At 42.1% G+C, this 25,371-nt stretch overlaps 1 protein-coding gene across 2 annotated transcripts; it reads right to left on the reverse strand.

The window, feature by feature from the left end:
- Positions 1-1,479: 1,479 nt before the first annotated feature.
- On the reverse strand, positions 1,480-25,371 carry prkacaa (protein kinase, cAMP-dependent, catalytic, alpha-a). Of its 2 annotated transcripts, none has more exons than XM_083524539.1 (10): positions 24,596-25,371; positions 8,741-8,802; positions 7,575-7,703; positions 7,264-7,362; positions 6,986-7,068; positions 6,111-6,237; positions 5,431-5,526; positions 5,227-5,349; positions 4,772-4,936; positions 1,480-4,017 (listed from the first exon to the last, which is right to left on the reverse strand). In XM_083524539.1, the coding sequence occupies exons 1-10, from the start codon at positions 24,642-24,644 to the stop codon at positions 3,892-3,894; spliced, it is 1,059 nt and encodes a 352-aa protein (XP_083380665.1). In that variant the 5' UTR covers positions 24,645-25,371; the 3' UTR covers positions 1,480-3,891. The 2 variants fall into 2 exon arrangements, with proteins under 2 accessions (XP_083380665.1, XP_083380664.1); XM_083524538.1 differs by lacking the exon at positions 24,596-25,371 and adding an exon at positions 18,641-19,052.

A 25,371-nucleotide genomic window follows, 5' to 3' on the forward strand; every position in this document is an offset into this window, starting at 1 on the left:
TTATCCACGACTTCCTGACACCTTCGGCCACCATTTCTCCAGTTCCACACTAAAACCCACAGTGAGTCAACGAGTCACATGACCGACAAACTTGTTTTCCAGTTCCACCAGCTAATTGTTAACATGCGAAGTTCTACGTCACATACATTCAAATCTTTGCAACTCTTGCAGTTTGTCCACCATTTTTTTTTTATTGGTGTGAGAAAAGCCAGAGTACAATTTTCAGCCTTGAACATCATACCACTGATGTTTCCTGGTGTTTGTGATGCATTGTGGGATTTTTTTGAAAGCGATCCTTAGTGGATTTTGCGATCGAGACCGCGTTAAAACGTCCGACTCCCTGATCAGTGCCCTGTTTGAGACGCACCGAGTCACGGTCAGGTCGAAATGGAAGATCTGAAATGTTCTTCTTTTGTACATTTTTATATTCCTTTTTAGTTGTTAGGATTTTCAAAGGAAATGCTATTCTAACACACACACACACACACACACACACACACACACACACACACACACAGTACAGTCAGAAATATTGGGAAACGACTTTTCCACCCATATGTGGTGGTTCTCCTGTCAGCAGGACGTCTCTGGATGCAGCAGCTCCATGAAGATCTGACTTCCATGGGTGGAAGATCTCCTGCTATCGAGCTTCATGAAGATCTGCTTTAAATTGGTGAAAGATCTCCTGCTATCGAGCTACATGAAGATCTGCTTACTATGGGTGGAAGATCTCCTGCTATTGAGCTCCATGAAGATCTGCTTTCCATGGGTGGAAGTGGAAGATCTCCTGCTATTGAGCTCCATGAAGATCTGCTTTCCATGGGTGGAAGTGGAAGATCTCCTGCTATCGAGCTACATGAAGATCTGCTTACTATGGGTGGAAGTGGAAGATCTCCTGCTATTGAACTCCATGAAGATCTGCTTTCCATGGGTGGAAGTGGAAGATCTCCTGCTATTGAGCTCTAACAATTCTGAACATCTCTGGGCTGAATTGTTAAAGTCTAAATTGCTAAATCTAGTGGGACATCTTCCCAGAAGAGTGGCGGTTAGAACAACAACAAAAAGAGACTACACGTGGAATAAGAAAAAAAAAGTCAAATGTTTACGACCAAAGTGTCCACAAACTTTTGGCCCTATAGTGTACATTTACCACACAAATCTATATAACGAACACGTGACCATAAATCGCACATGAAACATTCTGGGACGTCTTCACAGCTACGCAACCAATAAAAATATTTTACATTTTTTTATTTTTTATTAAATGAATTTTTTTGTAACTCCGCTCAGCAAAAAAATAAATAAAAACAAAAACATTATTAAACACGACCCACATTTTTTTCTTTTGTCATTTTAACAATTAAAACTTTATTGGAATGATACATGTTGCAAAATATTCTGTGTATTATTTTTTTTTAATTATATTATATATATATATATATATATATATATATATATATATATATATATATATATATATATATATATATATATTATATATATTTTTTTTTAAACATACTCCATGTGTCTTACAGGGATATTTTTTTCTCTCCATCAAGTTCTCCAGAAGGTAAAATAATTAAGACTGTTAAAGGCAGAATATACAGTATTGTTTCCCGTGGAAAAGAAAAAAAAAAAAAAAGAAGGGAGGTACGATTAGACCACACCATCACCAGCGTTGGAAGGACAAAAGTTTCTCGTTATTGAAAAAGACACTGAGCTGAAATATGAGCGAAAACAAAAACAAATAAAAAGATCACTCATGATGGTGGAGTTTGTGGGCGTGATTCTTTTCCGGGCTGTGATTTTGAAAACGAGGAGATAAAGAGTGCGGGGGACGTGGACGCGTAACGCAGGTGAACGGACGTGTGAATTTCCTGCAGGAGAAGCTGACGTGATGATATAACTGAAGGAGAGGAGGATGGAGGAGGACGGAGGAGAATACGGAGCGAATGATGGGAGAACCCTACATTATTTATGTCCTCACTCGTGAGAATGTTTTTTTCTTCGTAGATCTTTGGTTGCTGGGTGTGTATGTGTGTGTGTGTGTGTGTGTGTGTGTGTGTGTGTGTGTGTGTGTGGGACGCTTTTATCATCAACTATGGAGAAGAAGCACCTGGATTTCTCAGAACCATCTTTTCCACATATCATGATAACGGACCGACCCCGGTTCTAACTTCAAGGAACATTGACCCAAGCTACGTCCTCTCGTTTTTCTTCACATATACCCTTCTCAGACCGTATCGCTGCATCCAAGCCCAACAGACACGCGTTCTACCAGCATCCTGGGAGAACTAAACCTCCGGTACGGCACATACGAGGCAGGAAAGCGCACCGGCTTCTGATCAAACGTCCTCCCGGGCCCTTTATTTGTGCGGTTCGTTTTCTATCGTTAACAACAGAATGAGCATCCGAACCGTCTGAAAAGACCGAGATCGAAGAAGCTTAGTGCGAAGAGCTAAACGAGCCGATCTTCTCCAAATCCTACAGAACGACGGATCAGTGCGAGGACCGTTTTTCTTCCGACAAAAAGTGAAAGATGAAGCGCAGGATGATAAAGGTCCTCCATTCTACAGGAGACACACACACACACACGCAGCCTGGAGACCTTCAAAAAGTGGAAGATGGAAAGAAAGCTGCAGTTCATGAAACGAAAATGAAATCACACACTCGTGCTTCAGGTTCTTTGAATAACGAGAGTCTGCGATACGTCACACGGAAGCGGACCGTAACTCAGTGGGAGGAACATCATCCGGTTTCCTCGGTTCCGTTATTCGCTAATCACGTGATGTTGCCAAGCAACAGGTTTACCCGTTGTCGCGCAAAGCCCCGCCCCCTTTTACGTATGCCTGTTTTCTTTCAGTAAGTCGGCTTGTTTTCGGCGTTCAGGGTTTTCAAAGTTGCCAGTCGAAAAGGAATTCATCCAAACTCTAAAACCACTGACGACTTAAAAAAGAAACGTCCGACGCCGACGTTTTCACACGTCCGTGCCGTTCGAATCGAAACCCGGTGCGCCTTCACCCCTCGTTTCGGGGGAAAAAAAAACCCTAATAAAAGCAAATGTGGACGAACAGGAAGTACGAGCGCTTCCCGAATGAGTGTTTTGTGATGATTTCCACATTTGAAGGTGGTAAAAGTATTGGCTCCCCTCCTCTCCAATGAAACACCTGTTTGCTGGTATTGCATGAACAGATCTGGGATGGAAAGATGGAAAAAAAACCAAACAAACAAAAAAAAAATAAAATTCAACATAGGGAAACAAACAAAAAAAAAAACAGATGAAAGTGTGTGAGAGAAAGAGAGTGAGAGAAAGAGCGTGAGAGAGAGAGAGAGAGAGAGAGAGAGAGAGAGAGAGAGCGAGAAAGAGAAGCAATGTTTAAAAAAATGCTGAGCTGCAGTTATGTTGAACACAGTACCAGAGACGAAGGTGTGTGTGTGTGTGTGTGTGTGTGTGTGTGTGTGTGTGTGTGTGTGTGTGAGAAACGCAAATAAACTATGAATTTCACTAGGAGATAAAAAAAAAAAAAAAAGGATAAATATATAATTATAATTAACTCTAAGAAGAAATGATGAACGATCTCGAAAGGCAACACTGCTGGCTTTCTTGGGACAATTTTATAGTAAACCCCCCCTCTTCGCAATGTGAGTGTGAGTGTGTGTGTGTGTGTGTGTGTGTGTGTGTGTGTACAGAAGGGGGATGGAGGGAGGGGGGGGCTCTACATTGTTGCTGTTCTCACTGTTTACTGATTAGAAACTCAACTTCAGTTCATCCTCATCATCTCTCTCTCTCTCCATCTCACTCATTCTCCCTCTCTCTCTCCTGCCCTGTCTCCACTGTCCGTATCGCTCCGTCGCTCCCTCCCTCCCAGCTTCCACCTCTCCAGGCTGACTCTAGAATTCTGCGAACTCTTTTCCGCATTTCTCCGTGAAGGACACCCGGATTTCCTCTTCCTCGTAGTCGTCGAAGTTGCTGGTGTCGCCCGGACCTTTGCACTTCGGGATAAAGGGGGCTTCAACCTGAGACACACACACACACACACACACACACACACACACACACACACACACACAGAAATTATGTTGGGATCCTGAAACTGTGTATTCACACAAAAAAAATAAAAATAAAATCATCTTTAAAAATGGCTTTGATCACAAAAAAAACCTCATGATTGCCCCCTAGTGTCAAATATGTGACTAAGTGCCCTATAGGATACCCCAATATGCCCTAATGGCTGCCTTTTAAAGGGGAACAATTTGATTAAATGCCCTCTAGGGTGCCTTTCCAGTAGAAAATGTCCAGTCAAAAATGTGATGTAGTGCCCTTTAGGGTGCTCTTCTCAAGGAGAACACATGATGAAGGGTTCCTCTACATGTTCTATTTGCTGCTTCTAAAATGGAAAAAAAAAGGGGGGGATGAAATGCCCTCTAGGATGCACTCCCATTTATGAAGATCTTATTTATGAAGACTAAATGCCCTAATAGCAGGTGAGGCTCTACATGCCTTGGTGGCTGTCTGTCAAATGGGGGGGAAACCCAATAGAATCTAATGGCTGCGCTTTCAGTACAAAATATGATAAAGTGCCCTATACAAAGAAAACAAAAACGTGATGGAGTGCCCTCTAGGGTTTCGTTCTAGTGCTGAACATGCAGTGAATGTTCCAGCCAAAACGTGATAAAATGTCTTTAGGGCTTCCTGTGGAAACCGTGTGATGAAGTGCCCTATAGGGCACCTCTAATTGTGATCTTGAGGACATAAGCTAGCCTGACTGACCTTCCTCTGATAGATGGCGATCCAGTCCGTGGTGGCGAACCACTTGTGGCCTTTGATGTCGTTGACGCCATTTTTGAGGTTGCCGAAGCGCTTGGTCAGGTCCACCTGGAGGAGGTTCCTCAGCATGTCCTTCAGGTCCGAGCTGAAGTGAGAAGGGAAGCGCACCTAGAGAGAGAAGAAGCGGAGGTACCACATTGTGAGGAACAAGTTTAGAGAAACAAGACTGTTTAAAAAAAAAAAACAAATTCTTATATACATATGGAAATGACTAAACAGATGAACATTTAGCCACGCCCACAAAACACCATTAAAAAAAAACCTACTGGAGCATCTTTCAGAAACAGCAAATGGGGGAAAAATGTAGAATGGGATTTTCGATATTCTTATGCTGAGGCGTCTTTTGTACATCTCGTCTAAGAGGACTCAAAGGATGGTGTGAAAACTAAGGGACTCACCTTTCCCGAGACGATCTTCTCGTAGATCTGAATTGGCTGGTCGGCGAAGAACGGGGGATATCCGGCAGCCATCTCGTAAATCAGCACGCCCAGAGCCCACCAATCCACCGCTCTATTGTAGCCCTGAAAGAGCGAGAGAAAGATTGAACCGTGATTTCTCAAGTAATATTCACGTGACGAGTGTGCATTCATGTGTGTACGTACTTTACTGAGGATAATTTCTGGAGCCAGGTACTCTGGAGTGCCGCACAGCGTCCAAGTCCGGCCCTTTACACGCTTGGCGAAGCCAAAATCCGTCACCTGTAGTGTAGGAGAAAAGCGTAAAATGTAACACTTGTTACACGTCAGACAATCCGCTCCGTCTAGTTTTTCGTTCCTTGTTTGCGACATATTTTTTTGTAAACGCTACTGTGACGATGTGACATGCCGTTACTGACTCTCACGAGGGGGAAATGTGCTCCCCCCGCACACCCCCTTGTTTTTTTTCTTCCCCAATACGACCCAACATGACCATGATTCATCTCACTTTCAACACCAACCAGATGTTCCTCACATCTGCTCCTGATGTAAAGCTATTTTTCATGCTCTAAAATGCTGGGGAAAAAATTACAAAAAATAAAGTGTAAGAATTTGCTCAGACCGTGTCTCGAATCCGACTCTTCATATGAAGTCTTAAATCTGATTGGTCAAATAGAATTTCGAATCTGATTGGTCAGAAAGTGTCTCCAAACCAATAACTGTAAAATCAGTGATACAGAATTTTTTTTTATAAATAAATAAATAAAAGGCATTTTGCAAATAATGCATCTAGGGGGAAGCAGCATTTTGTAGAAAATCTGTTTTATTTAGTGTGTGTGAGTGTGTGTGTGTGTGTGTGTGTGTACCTGTATATAGCCCTGCTGGTCGATGAGCAGGTTCTCAGGCTTAAGATCTCGGTAAATGAGGTCGAGCGAGTGAAGGTATTCGAAGGTCAGGACTATCTGAGCCGCATAGAAGCGAGCGTGAGGCTCACTAAGAAAGAAAGAAAGAAAGAAAGAAAGAAAGAAAGAAAGAAAGAAAGAAAGAAAGAAAGAAAGAAAGAAAGAAAGAAAGAAAGAAAGCTTTTGAATATCACTCTTCTTCCAAAAATTAAAGTATTGTCGCAATTAAATACATTTATTAAAAAATAAGCTTTACAATGTGGACTAAAATTTGTAAAATAAATAAATAAATAAAAGTTCAATATATTTAAACTTATTTTTAAACTTTTACAATTTTACCAGTAAGTCTTCAACTTTGTATAAAATCAATTTTATATATATATTCGTCATCTGACTATAAGATTCATATGTGCTTTTTGAACATTCTATTCTATATTCACTGATGAAGGTGAGGTGAGGAGGCCTGGGGTGCAGTCAGTGCTCCAATTCATTCAAAGGTGTTCAACAGAGTTGAGATCAGGAGGTCTTCCACCCCAACACATGTAAAGCAGATCTTCATGGAGCTGCTTTGTGCACAGGAGCCTCGTCATGCTGGAACAGCTTTGTGTCTCGTAGTGCAAGTGAAGGGAAATTTTCATTCTACTGCACAATTACCTCCAACTGTGTGGTAACAGTTCGGGGAAGAAGCACATATGACTGGGACAGTCAGGTGTCCCAATACTTTAGTCCATGTAGTGCTCTTAAATACATTCATAACCTATCATAATGCATGCATAAGGCTGAAAATGTGGCAGAATTCAAAGTTAAAAGAAATACAATTTTATGGTCCTTTGTCTCACCTGAACCTGCCAATTCTCCTCAGGTGAGAAAACATCTCACCTCCTGGAACGTACTCCATTACCATGTACAGGTTAGTGTTGTCCTAAGGAGCAGAGAGACACGATCGAATAAATTACACCAAGTAAAAAAACCTCGGTCTATTCCCCAGACGAGACGTTTAAACGAGATTCTTCTCAAAATGTGAGAACTAATTGATCAATATGTAAGAAAAAGAAAAAAGTCTGTGCTCTTACTGTAATTTCTGAGGGAATAGAAAAGAGTTTATTAGAATTCAAACCTTGAAGGAGTGCTCCAGCCGGACGAGGAACGGGAAGCTAACCGCCTGCAGGATGCGTTTCTCATTCAGCGTGTGTTCTATCTGTTTCAGCTTCACCACCTGAAGAAGATACACACAGCAGATGCAGTTACACACACACACACAGTATTCCACATTCACTGATGATACAGAGCCTGTGAAATCTTTTATGGCTTTTGAAAGACTTCCTTTTGTTTCTATGCAACAAACTCGGTCATGTATGAAGACGGAATTAAACCAAACAAATCTATAAGACGCTCCACTTTATTTAAGTTGATGTATTTATTATTAACCTTTTGTTTGTCAAGGATCTTCATGGCGAAGTGCTGTCCCGTTTCTCTGTGTTTGACCAGCATGACTCGCCCGAAGGAGCCTGTGCCCAGTGTCTTTAGCCTCTCGAACTGTTCCAGAGAGGCAGTGTTCTGGAGAAGAGACCCAAATAAAAAAAAAACATTAAATCACAAGCAATTTTAGCTGTCTATCTGGACAGAACACAGGATTCATAAACTGATGAACTGAATCTCCTGCACTTCAAGGTTTGTCCAGCAGGGGGCAGATATACACCACAAATACAGTAAAAACCTTTTATAACCTTTTATTGTATCTGCAAGTCACACAAGTTTGTTTACCATAAAACAACCTGCACAGTCACATACTTTGAATCTGAACTGAGAACAGAGCATTAAAATGAGAAGCAGTAGCAAGAGCAGATTTAGACTATACATACACTGTATAAATCTATACTTAATTAAATATAAATAGCGCTCTACTAGCAGCGTTAATCACGTCGCGTCAGCGATGCACCTCTAGAGACAGCAGACCTGAAAAAAAAAAACTAAAATCGGTATGGATTTTGGCGTTAGTTCCAGCAATCGACTATAGGTGGCGATTAAATCGGCCGAACTCTACACTATAGGGACAAAAGTATCTGGACATGTATACCATTCCCACAAACCTGAAGGCACTCAAAAAGGTATAGGATGTGCTTTAACATCTTTCCATATCGAGTCAGGTACTTATGAAGGTCAGTGCTCCTCATGACTGTGCGTGCAGCCCTGTGCTGCCATCTGTTGGCATGTGACGAAACTATTCTTGCTACCACCTAGTACAATTGTGTGCCTTCAAAATTTGTGGTAACAGTTTAAGGAAGAACCACATACAGAGGAGGGGGAAGAGGCAGAAAATCAACAAAACCTGTACACAAAGGCTAAAAAAAAAAAAAAAAACAGGAGTAGTGCGCAAGTATGCGATTTGAGACACGACATTTTTTTTTGGTAGTCTGAGGAAATTTGGTGTCGGGACAGCGGAGAAGGTTGAAATAGAATTATATTTTCGTCTAAAAACAAATTCTGGAATCATCTCATTCAATCGCAACCATGATACTGTGAATCAGAGGCATCATTGTTGTGACTTTACTCAGTGTGTGTGTGTGTGTGTGTGTGTGTGGGAGATGGTTTACCTGTGCTGGATTTTCCCATTTCTTCAGAAAATCTTCTTTGGCTTTCATGAGAAACTCCTTCACTGTGAAAAGAGAGACGGTCCTCAGTTTTCACTTTCGTTGACAGGTTTCATTGTAAAAGCAAATTCAGATATCCGAGCGAATATACACACACACACACACACACACACACACACTCGAGCAGGAAGCTGTACACACACACACACACACACACACACACACACACACACACACACACACACACACACACACACACACACACACACACACACACACACACACTGTTTCAGTACATGTTACACATCCACATTTTATACACCTCCTACTGCAACATTAAGTAGTTTGGGCACGTCAATAAAACAGCAGTTTAACCTCATTACTATTACACAACATTACTTATACACACACACACACACACACACATATTATAGAACATTTTGTACTTCTTATCTATTTACAGCTACATTTCACGTTTTCTATAAAAACCAGTTCGACCCATCAATCATGTCCGTGTACACGTGCACACACACACACACACACACACACCGAGATCAGCCAGTACTGTAGAGCTGCACTATTATCTGAACCAGTTCTACAGAAAATTCATCAGCACCTCCTGACCAATCAGAAGTGAAGAATCCAGCCGCGCCAGGGCGTGCGGTGAGATACAACACCAACACCACGCTTTCGTCGCCGATACAAGCGATACTTCAGGTGGACATTTCGGATTTTGCTGCTTGGCGGGAACGACGCGAATAAGAGATCGGACCTGCCGCTTCGAGATCCGATCATCTCTAATCTGAGCACTTTTTCGCTCTTACATTATCCGATGCTTCCTGTTCCCACCATGACAGAGTCTAATCCATAGCAGCTGGCGCCCTCTGTGTGTGTGTGTCTAAATATATATACACACACACACACACACACACACACACACACACACACACACCGTGTACACAACGCCATCGACTATAGTTAGTTTGTAGTCGTGTCGAACACACACACACACACACACACACACACACACACACACACACACACACACACACACACACACAGACTAAAAAAAGGCCATGCAGAGGTATATGCACACACACACACACCCCCTCCCCCATCTTTATTGGGCTAATAACTGTGGGAACGTCGTGATTCCTGGCCCTTCCCCATTCCAAGGGAACGACAAGCCGCTCCGATCTCTCGGGGGAGATAAACTCAGCAGCGAGAGTCTACGAGAAGCCTGAGAGAAGTAGTTCAACTGCACGCAGAGACTCTTCACATGCAATGCGCAGAGAATCACACACATGTTCCGCAGGCAGAGTGAACGCAGTGAGGGACGTTATCTCCTGCTCACACACTATGGACAGAACTTCCGCTGCTGTTTGTTGCAATTGGGACTACGCCTCTTCCTCCATCTCAACCGTTTCTGTATCACACACACACACACACACACACACACACACACACACACACACACACACACACACACACACACACACACACACACACACACACACACACACACACACGGTTCTTGACAAGGCTCAGCTCTGGCATTTCTACTCGATTCTGATAAGCCAAGAGGGAGGGAGTGAGGGGGAGCAGCTGCTAGAGACCAAAGTTCACAATAATAATAAAAACATTAATAAAAATAAATAATAATAAAAAAAACGTGTGTGTGTGTGTGATATATATATATATATATATATATATATATATATATATATATATATATATATACACACACATACATACAAAGAAGCTGCTCTCCTTAAAATGTGTAAAAGTTTTTTTTTTATTATTTTTTTTATTTAACTAACACTACAATTACACGTCATTTTATTTGTTCTTCTTCTGGACTCCATCACGGAACGACCCCGAAATGACCAAAATCAATAAAAACGACCCTCGTATCCAAATTACACGATACGGTTAAACTATTTGGGACACGCGACTTTTGAACATCTGGCTACGAGCTACTAAGTTTATTTTATTAGATCGCTGTGATTTACGTTTTATTTTATTGTATTGCATTCTTGAATTCCTTCAACCTTTGAGTTTGTAGCTTTTTTTTTGTTGTTCTTTAGGATATTTAAAAGAAACGCACACATTGTAGGGGCAAAGATTCTGGGACACCCGCCATTTTCTTCAAACTGTTACAGTAAAATTGTGTAGGACGTCTATGGATGCTGGAGCTTCACTTGAGCTAGGAGACCCCAAACATGTTCCAGCATTACACTGAGAGCACAAAACAAAAATCCATGAAGATCTGAGTTGGAGTGGAAGATCCAGTGATACAGTAAAGATCACTTGACTTTTTTTTTTTTTTTATCAAAATGGATTCAATTCATTATTTTCCTTAAAATTCTACAAACAAAAACCCCATAATGACAACAGGTGCATCCTGGGTCCACTGATCATTCATGAGATGTTTCTACAACTTGATTGGAGTCCACCGGTGGTAAATTCAGTTAATTGGACATGATTTGGAAAGACACACACCTGATTGATTTTACACGCTGACTGCACCCCCCAGGCCTCGTCACCTCACCTACATCAGTACCCGACTTTACTAACACCCCTGTGGCTTTCACACAAATCTCCACAAAATCTAGTGGAACATCTTCCACTCATTATTTCATTCAGGTAGTGAAGGGCCTTGCTCAGGGGCCCAGCAGTGGCAGATCCATAAATACTAAAACACAAAACACAACAAATAAAACAAAAAAAAAAGCCATGCACCCTGCACAAGTAAGCACAGCCTGGAACCCTCTTAGATCCGATAACTAGGATTTAAAAACAGTACGATAAACGAAAGCTGATTGGCTGTTGCATGTTGGTCTCGTTTGTCGTAATTCAGCGAAGGATATATGGACCAGTGACAGAAACACCACCACTACCGCAAAAACCGACCAACAAAAACATCTTAGAGGAGCATTTCCACAAACGAGCGTTACAGGGACATCAGAAAATTAAGTTCTGTTTAGAATGATTTAAGACTCCGAACAACGAATTTAACTTTAACTTGATAAATTTTTGGAATTAAATGAATCTATATCTACACCGTCAGATCGAGCACTTCTCTCATGGCGATTTCCCAGCCGTCATTTTCCAGATCCTGCATTGGAGCTGCCTTTGCGTTCCGTCCATGAGATTCTTTTTCTCCCTCACCTTCACCCTGAACAGCCAAACCCTCTGATACAACCGGTGACGTCTCGGAGGCTCGAGTCGACGCAGACTTTGGCGACGACGACGGCGGCTCCTTCTTCCCGCCGAGCCTCCTGGAGCTCTTCCGGTCACACATGAGCGCTGCGCTCTTCTTCCTCGTCCAATGTCTTATAAACGTGACCTCATTGCTTTGACATTTCAGGTCCGAGTCTCAGTTCTGAATCTGTCGGACAGGAGGACTTTCCGAGCGTTCGCCAAACAGAGAGATCAATTGGCTTCATTTGTGTCGATATTTATTCTGCACACACACACACACACACACATACTGTTGTCTCTCACATACATTAACACACGACGGTTACATCGATCACAACAAGGACCTGGTCACTAAAAGGAGGGGCGCGGTAGCTGTAACATCCGATGATTTGCAACGAGATGGCAAACAAACGTGGTTCCAAGAGATGACAGGTAGTGAGGATTTGTGAGGGGAGGAGGAGGAGTGTATAATCAAAACGCCTGCGTGTGGGTCCGTGTGAAAGAGAATGATCACACACTCATCGTCCTCCATTCAGAGATCGCAATCAATCCAACGGGTCAATCGGTGCAGCTCCGGGCTACCGAGCCTCACCGTGACGCCAAGCGAAAAGGGTCAAATCGGATTGCGCCGGTTACCACCAGATTCTCTGCTCTCCGATTGGTCCGGAGGCGTTGCGTAATTGTCTATAACGGCAGCTCTGACCGCAAGCGAATCACAGGGCCTGCCTCAAACGTTAGCGCTTCTAGAGTAACGCGGAGACAATTACAGTGGACGCTTGATATAAATGGATTAAAACAAAAAAAGGGAGTCTCCAGTGTCAAAGTAAAAAAAATTTCCCAGGTTGCGCCATGCAGTTATACGGATACATTAAAACTAGAGGTCAGACATACTGTGCTGCAAATTACACTAATAGGCAGGCGCATCGGAATCGCATGTGTACGGTCTGTGCTTACGTGAGAGAACATTACTCTCCCATACCAGCAGGTGGCAGTAGTCGGTACTGGTATTCCAATCAAGGAAAAAGACCGAACTGAGAAATACACAAAGCAAGCAGGGCTTACACCTGTCGCGATCATTACTGATGGATTTACGAAGCTTTTTTCATGTTTGCTAGGGCCGGCGTGTTCCTTCTTTACTCGGTCGTTTGCTTTCGTCAGTTCCATTTTTTTCCCCCCCGTTATTCGCCAAGATGAACAGGCCAATTGGAATTCTCTTTCTCGGCTACGGGCGGGAAAACAACCGAAGCCGTCCCACCAGAGCCGACGGCGTGGGACACACCAGAAAAACCCGTATCGCCGACCTCTAGTTAGAACTACACCATATACTACGTTCATTCTAATCCGAGCTCAATTTTACTTTATACTGCACTTTCAACTATTTAAAACCTTGAATTAGCAAAATTGTTCCCACGGTGACAAAATCAGCAACGTCGCCACAGTCCTTTTCTTTTTATTAATTTATTTATTTATTTATTACCAGAATGCAGCTGAAATGATCCAACCAAACCCATTGTTGGTAAAATGTTGGAATGGCTCCAGATTACGAAAAAAAGGCTATTGAGCTTCAGTGCAAATTCACATACACACACCGAGTGCTGCACAAAAGGAAATAAAGGGCCGTGCTCATTTGCAGGGTGAAGACAGAGAGAAACAGAGAGCGAGTAAAAAAATAAAAATAAAAAAGAGAAACTGAAAAGCGGAAAAAGAGCAATAAAACAGAATGCTGGAGACAGCGTGATATCAAAGCCAGAGAGAGAGAGAGAGAGAGAGAGAGAGAGAGAGAGAGAGAGAGAGAGAGAGAGAGAGAGAGAGATCTCTTGCATGATCCTCTCAGTGCTAAATCACCAACCCCCTTCCTCATCCTGGTGCTTCCTGACCTTATTTCTCACGTCTGCATTTGTCTTTCCAGCCATGCAACAGTTTCTCTTCACAGACATTATTTGTCTCGCAAGAGCGATAAAGAAAAGACGTCTGGGAGGAAATCAGTATTATACACTATAAGGAACAAAAGGTGGTGAACACCTGACTACATAAACAGAGCTCCACTGGGCCACTGGATGTCTAGAATCAACGTTCCGCTACACTGTAGATCAGTGGTCCTCAACACCTCGGGGTGCGGACCGGCACTGGTTCGTAAGGTCAATTGGTACCGGGCCACATAGAAAGAAGACAAATTATTTCCGTTTTATTTATTATCTGATTCTGAACGATGTTTTATTTTGGAAAACGACCGGATTCTCTCCTCCACATCTGTCTATGACTCACTCTTGATGCATGTCATGATGCCTCGGTCATATGACTTACCTACATCCACTACCTTCTTAAAGGGGCTCCGGCTGCTAACACATAATACATTACAGCTAAATTCAAACCCCCAAGCGAGCAAAATGAACAAACACCACCACAGTGGATTCATTATTATATTTAGAAAATAACAGTGTTTATGGTTGTATCGGGTTTTTTAATTTATTTATCCGCCACACCTTAAAGGCCGGTCCGTGAATACTTTGTCCGACATTAAACCCGGTCCGTGGCGACAAAAAGGTTGGGGACCGCTGCTCTAGATGACGGAGCTCCACTTAAAACCGAAATGACCAGGGAGAAAAAACTAGCATACGCGCACCTTAAAACAGACCACTCAGAAATTAGAGCGTAAATGGCGTCAAAACAAATGGACAGTTTTTCAAATAGCATGGAAGGAGAATCTCCTGAGTTATAGAAAATCTCAGTGCTGCTGATCAGCATATTTCTCCTCCCTCATAGAAAATAACAAGCAGAATCCGAGATTTTTATTCTGTACTGCAGCAAAATGAACAGGAAATAAAAGCACTGCACTCACAGGCACACCATTAATAGGTAGACTTCATTTCATTTACTTCCTCCTCAAAATCATCAACCTGAATTCTCGATTCCTCGCCTACAAGTTTCCTTAAACAGATCATTCCAGAGGTAATTGAACCTGTTTTAAAAATAATAAACTCTTCCATGAGCACTGGTTATGTACCTAGACCCTTCAAACTGCAGTTATCAACCCCCGAATTAAGAAACCTGACCTTGACCCCTGTCAGCTGTCCAACTACAGTCCAATATCAAATCTCCCCTTTATCTCCAAGATTCTAGAAAAGGTTGTAGCACAGCAGTTCTGCTCACATCTACTTTAGGAATAACATTTTTGGTAAATTACCCGTTATTGGCCTCTGATCAGGGTTTTGTCTCTTTACTCTTTTTGCTCGACCTCAGTGCAGCTTTTGACACCATTGATCATAATCTCCTGCTTGCTGGACTTGAGAACGTTGTTGGAATAAAGGGAACAGCTCTCTCCTGGCTCAGGTCTTATCTGACTGATCGCTATCAGTTATTTATGTAAATGGTGAGTTCGCCACACTCTGAGGTAAAGTTTGGTGTTCCACAAGGATCTGTCTTAGGCCCATTAGTTTTCTATTTCTATATGCTGCCTCTGGGTGAAATTATACATAAACATGGTATTCGCTCCCATTGCTAAAGGACATTAGACAGTGGATGCTTGATAACTTCCTTCTGCTCAACTCAGATAAGACGGAAGTACTTTTTCTAGGACCACATGCAGCTAGAAGTAAACATTCTGATTACGTGGCATCTCTGGATGGTGTTTCTGTCTCAGTGTGTACAGCAGTCAAAAACCTTGGTGTGCTTATTAACCCGAGTGTTTCCTTTGTGGCTCACGTGAATAATATTACCAGGATCGCGTTCTTATTTATTTATTTATTGCTATAATTAAATTTTGCTAAAATGAAAAATGTGTTGTTACAGGATGCAGAAAAACTAGTGCATGCTTTTGTTACATGGAGATTAGACTACTGTAACGCTTTACTGTCTGGGTGCATAAATCAATAAGCTTCAGTTAGTTCAGAATGCAGCAGCAAAGGTCCTTACTAGATCTAGAAAATATGACCACATCACCCCTGTTTTAATCATCTACACTGCTCCCAATTACATCTCACATTGATTATAAAATACTACTACTGACGTATAAAGTGCTTAGTCTCGTGCCACAGTATCTGAGTGAACTTCTGTACCAGTATGATCCTCCATGCCTACTTAGATCAAAAGGTGCAGGCTATTTGTTGGTACCTCAAATAATGAAGACTACAGCAGGGGGCAGTGTTTCTCTTATAAACCCCACAGTTGTGGAACAGCCTTCCAATCAGTGTTCAGGACTCGAGGATGAAAACGTATTTAATTAGTCAAGTCTTTCACCAGAAGATTCTTCTGAGGCAAAGGACCAGATCTGGAAAGATCATGGACATAAAGTGTTTGGTGAACTGGGATATTTGTATGCTGTCGTCCCCTCACTCTCACACGTTCACTCAGGTTTGTTGACGGTGGTGTGGTGGGTCGTCTCTTATCCCAGAGATCCCTCATGTCTGTGTTACCTTCTGGTTCTCCCTTTTAGTTATGCTGCCAGAGAAAATCTTGCCAAAGTCCCCAACTGAACAGTGTCCTTAATTTTTAAATAAGAATAAGCAGATTTAATCATTCATATCTCTCTCTCTCTCTCTCTCTCTCTCTCTCTCGTTAAACATTCTCCTGAGGTTCCAGTGACCACTGTTCCTGACCCTCTCCCCTCCTTGGAGCTGCTGCATCATCCCGGCCAGTCTCTGGATGAGGTCATCTTCGATTGGAGGCCATTCTGTGCAGCTGGGGATGGTTTCCTTATCAACGCCCAGGGGTTCCATGAAATTACAGAGTAAGAACAGGAGCTTTGAGAATAGATTTGGACTGTAGTTGATGTCAACAGTCTGCTACACTGACTCAGGACTACAGGTTGCATCTGATCATCACTGCAGACATCAACAACTTTTATCTGTAATAAATGGACATTCTGTGCCACCCAGATGAGGATGGGTTACCTCTCGAGTCTGGTTTCTCTCAAGGGTTCTTCCTTATCAGATCTCAGGGAGTTTGTCTTTGCCAGAGTCACCACTGGCTCACTCTTTAGGGACAAACTTATATATATAATTTTATTCATTCGTTAACACTGCATTATCTGTGTGAAGCTGCTGAAGTGGGAGCTCAGTGGTTAAGGCTTTGGGTTAATGATCAAAAGGTCAAAGGTTCAAGTCAATCACCAAGCTGCCACTCTTAGGCCCTTGAACCTCAGTGATCCAGAGGGTGCTGTATCATGGCTGACCCTGCACTCTGACCCCGGCTTCCTAACATCACTGCGATATGCGAACATGTGGACATGTGAAGTATAAAGCACCACCACCAAATAGCTGGGTGGAACATGATTCCTGGACACGTACTCTATAAGCCTCCAGTTCTCTTTGTAGAGCAGACGTTCTCCTCCTTCCTCTTGTACCCTTGTTTTCATGCAAAATGGTGCCGACGTGACGAGATGCTCAGGCTCCTGCTTGATAAAGTGGTCTGACAGAGCAATTTTAAGAAGTTTGGGCTTGGATATCAGGATTATTTTATTAGTTTAAAGTTGTGCAGTGATTTGCGGAGGTACGGGGAGGTGTTAGTTTAGAGGTTGAAGCATTGGACTTTGGATCTGAAAGTCGTGAGTGGTGTGGTGTCCCTACACAAAGCTGCCACTCCTGGGCCCTTAAGCAACATTTGAAACCGCAGTTTTCATGTCGCAGTGTGAACGGGGGGCTTTCAAAAGCGGTGACGCATTTTTAGTTTAAAAAGAGCCGGAAAATATATAAACACCGACTTGCGCAGGGACACAAGCGCTTTCAGATGTGTGGACGAGCAACTTTCAGGAAACGATAAAAAAAACGGAAATAATGATGGGAAGCGTTTTTTAGCCGTTTTCGGATTAATCTGGATTAGTGTAGATGTAGCCTAAATCCAGGGCAAAACCAACACAGAAAACTTAAACACAGCCCCGGAAGATCGACTACATCTGGATTAAGATGGAAACGGTGTCCATTTTCTTTCCATCACTGAGCTGTGCCTATAAATGTTTTGACCCCAGTTAAACGGAGTTCAGGATGCCAATCAAGGACGTGCAACCAAACAGACCCTGTTGTGCAAGTTAACGTGGACTTTAACCCTAATGTATTTATAGATGCTGTAAGTGCTCCGCCTTGACAGCGCGTCAAATCAGGCAGGCTGACGGCCTGCAAACAAAAGGTGTTCGCAGAATACAAAACGGGCCAACGTTGTCATTTTTGGGGAAGTATACAAATCATAAAAAAAGGGTGAGAGGCCAAAACAAACCGTTCCAAATAGCAGAGTGGATTTTAAACAAAATCCTACAGATGCTAATGAAGTAGTGGATGGATACCACCAGAAAGACAGAGAAGGAAGGAAGGAAGGAGAGTCCAGAAAAGCAGGACACACCGACGGATCTCCACGGGAGACAGACACAAGGCTTCGCTGGAACTCCTACGTGAAACAGTCAACACCAGGCAACAGAGCAAACATTTGACGGTGAATAAAAAGAGCTTTGTGTATGTGTGTGTGTTGGCAGAACCACATCAGTCCATTGAGCTTCAACTGCAAAGTGTATTAAAATCATCTAATTATCTCGAACGCTCCGGCTTACACAAGCCTTCCACCAGCATTTCTTAACTAAGCTGCTAGATTGCTGATTGGAATACACTTGAAAAAAGAAAAAGAATATTCCACCAATCATACAAAAAATGCATGACTTAATATTTATCTTGCGCACACACACACCTTTAAAAAACAACAACAAAAAAACCTAACCTCTTATTCGGCTCCTCCTCCCACCATCCCACTCAATCACGAGTCGCCTCGGTGTAACGTCGGCCTCCACCTCTGCAAACACGCTCTCTAAACCGGGCCACTCGCTAGAGACAAAGGTGGCCGAGTCGTCTTGTTTGTGTTGATCACCCTCACCCTCACCATCGTCCTCGTCCAGATCACCGAGGCAGGGCCCAGCATGCTGGAAGATCCTGCCTGCTAATCTTTGCAGCACGGACATCGCAAAATTTGCATTAATCTAGAGGCGTCCAAACTTGGCATCCAAAAAAAAGTAATGAGAATGTATTAAGCTTCCTTCTTTGCCCAAATCTCTCCAGCTTCAAAGCCACAATGGTTTCGGCTTCGACACCTTTGAGATCACTGGTGCTCTAACCTCAAACCTGCTGCTCTTCTTCGCAATGCTACAAAGACAGATCAGGCATGTGGTCTTTTCCGTGTGCACCTCCAGCGAGAAATGTTATGCAGTGGCTCTGATTGCAGCCCTGCACCCGTCTCTAGGGATCAGGGTGGGCCAGAAGAGATGGCAATGATAAAGCCATGGGCAGGAAGTCCAGAATCCCTCCCCATCCACTTTCACAACCTGTCCTGGGCCTGGTCTGTCGCAAACCTTTTTCTCTACATTAGTGACCCAAGAGCAGGAGAAAAAAAAAACAAGAGCAAATCTATCAGCCGTATTCAAATGACATTCCGTCACATGGCAATAAAAAATCTGCTCTTCACAGCTAAGTTCGAGCAGCAGCAGGAGCCGCTGAGACTCATTTCGCACATCTGTACCACCTCACAGTCGGGGGCTCTCTGGAGCGACTCGGAAGATGATCTTGACTTCGGCCAGTGGAGAAATGTCAGACATCAGAAAAAAGTTTATCATCTTTCACCAATGCAAGTGCGTATCATGGGCCCGTGTCTGTATGCCTTGAAACGGAGGAATTATTAAGTCAGGTTTTCTGCAAGTCAAATTTAAGATTTTTTAGACCTTTTTAAAAGCATTAAGAATGAAATTTAACCCTAAAAACCCTAAATACATTTTTTTTCCAATCAATGTATCACTAAACTTGCACTTCAACAGAGCTGAAAAATAAAATCAGTTTTACGTCTGTGCTACGATTTGAGATTTGTTTGAGATTGCATGCTTGTCTCATTGTGTAGCCTTAATACAGCGAATTGTATTTGGACTCGTGAAAGAACATTTTGTAGAAGCATTTCTATGAGCATTAGAGGCAGCGTTACATGAACATCGGAAAATTAAGCCCTACAACAGCGAATTTAAGACTCAAGACCAAAAATGTATTTATTTTTATATAAGACTCTGTGGAAACCCTGAAAATGTCACCACTGACCACAACTTTAGAAACATCTGGCCTGCCAAAGCCAATCAGCACGGAGGGGGAAAAAAAAAAAAAACAAGAGAAAGAGAAGACAAGAACAAGACGAGAAGGTATCACCACCTAAGGCCTTGTGCAAGAAGATATACACAGTGATCTTGTTCTTAGTGTCGGGCGTCACATGATGTTCAAAAGACTAAACGGCGTCACACTCCAGCCTGGAGAGATTCGCGCTCACTGCATCATATGACTCTGACTCCACCTCCACGGTTTCTCCAGTGGAGAATGAGAAACACACAAACACACACACACACACTCTGAGCCCACACCCATCCCGCACCAGCCTCCGGCTCCCCTGAGATCTCAGCCCTACAAGCTTCTGTTTATATTTCAGTCTTTCTTCATTCCAACCCCCATAAACACACTTCTCTTCAAGTCGACCCTCGAGGTCAGGGAATCTTTCCCAGGAAGTCCACTGTGACTGGAAGCACCAAATGGTTCCCACTTCTTTTCCCTGCCTCACGCTACAGCAACTTATTTTCGAGTGGTTCAAAAGTGGAAGCTATCAGATGCAAGGTTGAAGTAAAGTTTAATCATTCAGATTAGACTGGTTTTATATGTAAATAACAGGGTTCCTACAGTGCTTTCATTTTAAAACTCCATACTTCTCCAGACAGAAATATATGGAGATGTTCCTAAAGATTTTAAAGACCATTTATAACATTTGAAATGATTTTAAATTCCAACGTGGATTACGTTACAATATCTGATGTATGTCGGAGTCAGAATCTTTGATGTATGCTATTATATTACCAAATAATCGCCGGAAGGCTGTTAATTAACACCCGACCAAGTTCAGTGAACAGCATTTGATCCAAACGGCAAAATTCTTAAACTGCATAAATCCTACAGCTACAAAAGGACTGTTCATGTGCAATTCACCAAGAAACTACACAACTAAACTAAAGGCCATTAGCAAAAACACCTTTTAGCCAGGAACACAATTATACGGTTGCTTATAAAAGTTTCCGCACCGTCAACGAAAACACGGCTTTTTAAACGTTTTTTTGTCGCATTGTGGACTGAAAACGGAGGCTTTTAAAAAACTGTAACGCATTTTTTTTTGCCAAGAGCCGAAAAATGAATAAACGCCAGGAGAAAATGGTGTGAAGCGTTTTCAGTGTGGATGAGCGACTTTTGGGAAACGACTGAAAACTAAAGGGCGGACGAGAGTATTCAGACGGAAATGCTGTATTCATATCCGTATTATTGTGGACGTGTTGTGTCGACAAGTTTGATAGATGTTTTTACTAATTCTTCATTTTTATTTAGAAAACTTGTCCAAATTGCGCACTGAATTAAGAATTAAGTCTCTCAGTATAGTTCATCCAGTTCAAATTCACATGCGGACAAACATCTTGTTATATCCCATTTTGCAGTTTGAATACACTCCATGAGATGACACGCTCACGTTTTTAAAATCGATGCAAAACCAAGTCCGAGTTTAAGACATATATATATATATATATATACACAAAATATTGACAATATTTATATGGATGCCCCAAAAATGTGACTAAGTTCTTGGGTTTCTACCACATGTACGGACTTTGTGCACGGCGTGGTCATGTGATTTACAGAGATCCAAGATGGCAGCGCAGCAGTAGCTCAGCTCAGTAGGTAGAGCATAAGACTTTAAATCTGAGGGTCCAGGGTGTAAGTCCCTGGGATGATGGCATTCTTGTTAGCCCGATTTCCTTCACGACGCCAAATAAATAAATAAAAAAGACACGAGCGATAAGGAGAAATCTGAACAAGGCCGCACACGTGGAAACGACACGAACGGCCCGAAGATAAGATTCTCTAATCAATGTAGAGGCGTCTCAAACCACGCACCCTGACCTTCCCCCTCAAAGTATTTACTACTGGATTATCTGCGAGATGATTGCAGGGGAAAAGAGATGCTCGCTCATACTGCGGGTCAGGACGGACATGCTGTTTATAAGTATGGTAATGAGTAATACAGGAAGTGATCTGTGTGTTTCCATCTTGTTTACTTTGGCACGACTGGTTTTCTATTTCAATATATTGTACAGTAGTGTCGAATTTGGGATGTAGCCTTTCTACAGAAAACTGATCATATATTTATATAGTTTAATTGTATATATTAGTATAATTGTATGCAGTCTGGGCTGAAGTCTATGCAGTTGTGCCACACTTTTGAGTGTCGCTTGGGATGGAGCCTGAATATTTCAGCATACTACTACTACTGATGTGCTGTATGGTACATAATTCAGTATAGTAGCACATGCTTACAGACAGGTCTGGCGTGTTTTACACGTCAGTATTGTGTATCCAGGGGTGCGGATGAAGCAGTTTTGGCTCAGTGTTTAGTAGTATGCAGCTTCTTTCTGAGCCTAGGAACATATTAATACACTATTTGAGAGCTGTGGGACAAAGCCTATGAATTGTGAGTGTACTTGAACCTTGTACACTACTCAGTGTGGTAGTATGCATGGGATACATTCTTAGTATTTTGCCTAGTTAGTGCACTATTTAAATGTACTATTATCTAGCATACTATTTAGTACAGTAGAATACATGTGTATATTCTGAGGGTACTTGTCAACTAATACACTATTAAGTACAGTAGTATGCATGTGCATATTGAGTGTACAGTGAGCTAGCATACTATTTAATAGAGTAGTATACACATGTGCATTGAGTGTACAGGGCATAATATTTATGTACAGTAGTATACACATGCACATTAAGTGCACTTGGGAACTAACTATTTAGTACAGTAGTATGCATGAGAATATTAAGTGCACTAGGATCTAACATACTATTTAATATAGTATGCATGTGTACATTGAGTGTACCAGAGGACTAACACTGTTTAGTACAGAAGTATTCATGTGTACATCGAGTGTACTTGGGAGCAAATACACTATTTAGCACAGTAGCATGCTGTATGGTACAGAACCTATCCAGGGTATTTTAAGTGTACTAGGACCTAACATAATGCTTAGTCCAGTAGTATGCATGCAGGCCATATTTGTGTATAATGAACTAACACACTGTTCAGTAAAGTAGTATGAATGTGCATAATTTGAGTGTATTTGCAAATAGAACACTTTAGTACAGTAGCATGCAGTGTGGTTCAGATGCATTTTACGCTTACTAGGATCTAATACACTATTTAGTACAGAAGTATGCATGTGTACATTGAGTGCACTTAGGAACGAACACTAAAATGTCTAAATTAAAGATCATTCAACTCAATATGTGGTTTTTTCACATTTTCACACAGTACACTTTCACACAAATACCCTGAATTAGTGCTTATTAATAATAATAATAATAATAATGTGAATTAACACTTATAATAAGTGAATTAACACGGTACACTTAAATTATAATGCAGTAGCGCACAATTATCAGTAGCACAAAATTATGCACATGCATGCTACTAAATTATACAGAAACATGCATGTGCATAATGAGTAATAAGACCTAACAATATTTAGTACAGTAGTTTGCAATATGGTACCAAACCATGTATTTTAAGTATACAAGAATCTAATATACTTTAATAAAACAGTATGCATGTGCATATTATGAGTGTACTGGAACCCAACACCATGTTTAGTACAGCAGCATGCATGTAGATATTTTGAGTGCCCTGAACCCTAACACACTGTTTAGTACAGAAGTATGCATGTGAGGTATTTTGAACAACACACTATTTAGTACAGAAGTATGCATGTAGATATTTTAAATGCCCGAAACCCTAACACACTGTTTAGTACAGAAGTATGCATGTAGATATTTTAAATGCCCGAAACCCTAACACACTGTTTAGTACAGAAGTATGCATGTGAGATATTTTGAGGGCCCCAAACCCCAACACCTTGTTCTATACAGAAGTATGCATGTAGCTACTGTGAGGGCACAAAACCCTAAAACACTATTTAGTACATAATTATGCATGTGAGATATTTTGAGCACCCTTAACCCTAACACCCTGTTTAGTACAGAAGTATGCATGTAGATATTTTGAGTGCCCTTAACCCTAACACACTGTTTAGTACAGAAGTATGTATGTAGATATTGTAAGGGCACAAAACCCTAAAACACTATTTAGTACATAAGTATGCATGTGAGATATTTTGAGCACCCTTAACCCTAACACCCTGTTTAGTACAGAAGTATGCATGTAGATACTTTGAGCGCCCTAAACCCTAACACCCTGTTTAATACAGAAGTATGTATGTAGATATTGTAAGGGCACAAACCCTAAAACACTTTAGTACAGAAGTATGCATGTAGATATTGTGAGGGAACAAAACCCTAAAATACTAGTAAGTACAGAAGTATGCATGTGAGATATTTTGAGTGCCCGGAACCCTAACACCCTGTTTAGTACAAAAGTATGCATATAGATATTTTGAGAGCCCTGAACCCTAACACCTTGTTTAGTACAGAAGTATGCATGTGGGATATTTTGAATGACCCGAGACCTAACACACTGTTTAGTACAGAAGTATGCAGTATGGTCCAGGAGCATGGTGTGAAGTGAGCAGATGTACAGCAGGTTCCTCGGGCTACTCACCGCTCTCCATCTCGCTGCCCTTGTTCTTGGCGGTGGGCGCGTTGCCCATGATTGCAGGCCTGGAGTCAGAAAGGAAAGAAAAAAGGAAGGAGAAGGAAATCCCTCGGTTCTGCTCTTTTCACACCTCAGACCTCTGATCCCGACTCCACATACGAGTTGATTCCTGGTTTCCGGTACGCTAGGTTCAACTAGCTCTTTCTAACCATACCTCGGTAACCCAGTGATCCACCGTGGAGAAGTCAGATAGAAAGAGAGATAGATAGGTAGTCAGACAGATAGATAGTTAGTGAGCTACCAGGTCAGTCAGATATGCTAGTCAGTTATGCTAGCTAGCCAGTGCTAGCTAGCAAACAGAAACAATCTGCAACCTCCGCTGTTACAGTCCAATGCGTCGAGGCCACTTTATCACAATCCCGTCTTTGCAGTCTTCCTCTTCCTCTTTCCCGTCTTTTCCACCGCTTTTCCTTCTCTCCAGACCGTTTTCACTTTTCTTCTCTCGCCAAAACACACACATACACACATATATATGTGTGTGTGTCTGTGTATAGACGGTTGTTGTTTTTTTTTGTTTTTTTCAACTCCAGCAAAAACCCGTCCTAGATATCCGTCAGAACTGTCAGCGCCGTCGGCTCAAACTTCCCTCAGTTACATTCGGCACCGATATCGATTAAAACCCCCCGCAAATCTGCCCCTTCTGCGTCCGCTCATAATCCGCCACCGAGCGCGAGCCCACCATTAAAACCTCCAACCTCCAGCCCTACAGCCAGAGGGAACTC

This window comes from Silurus aristotelis (genome assembly GCF_946808225.1).
Source record: "Silurus aristotelis genome assembly, chromosome: 21".
Classification (NCBI taxonomy): Eukaryota; Metazoa; Chordata; class Actinopteri; order Siluriformes; family Siluridae; genus Silurus; species Silurus aristotelis.

Coding starts and splice junctions, on each gene's coding strand:
- prkacaa (XM_083524538.1), bottom strand. CDS start 18,878: ATGTCCGTGCTGCAAAGATTAGCAGGCAGGATCTTCCAGCATGCTGGG. Junction 7,069..7,263: donor GGCTGGAGCACTCCTTCAAG/GTTTGAATTCTA, acceptor TCTGCTCCTTAG/GACAACACTAACCTGTACAT. Junction 6,238..6,985: donor AGGAGAATTGGCAGGTTCAG/GTGAGACAAAGG, acceptor TTTCTTTCTTAG/TGAGCCTCACGCTCGCTTCT.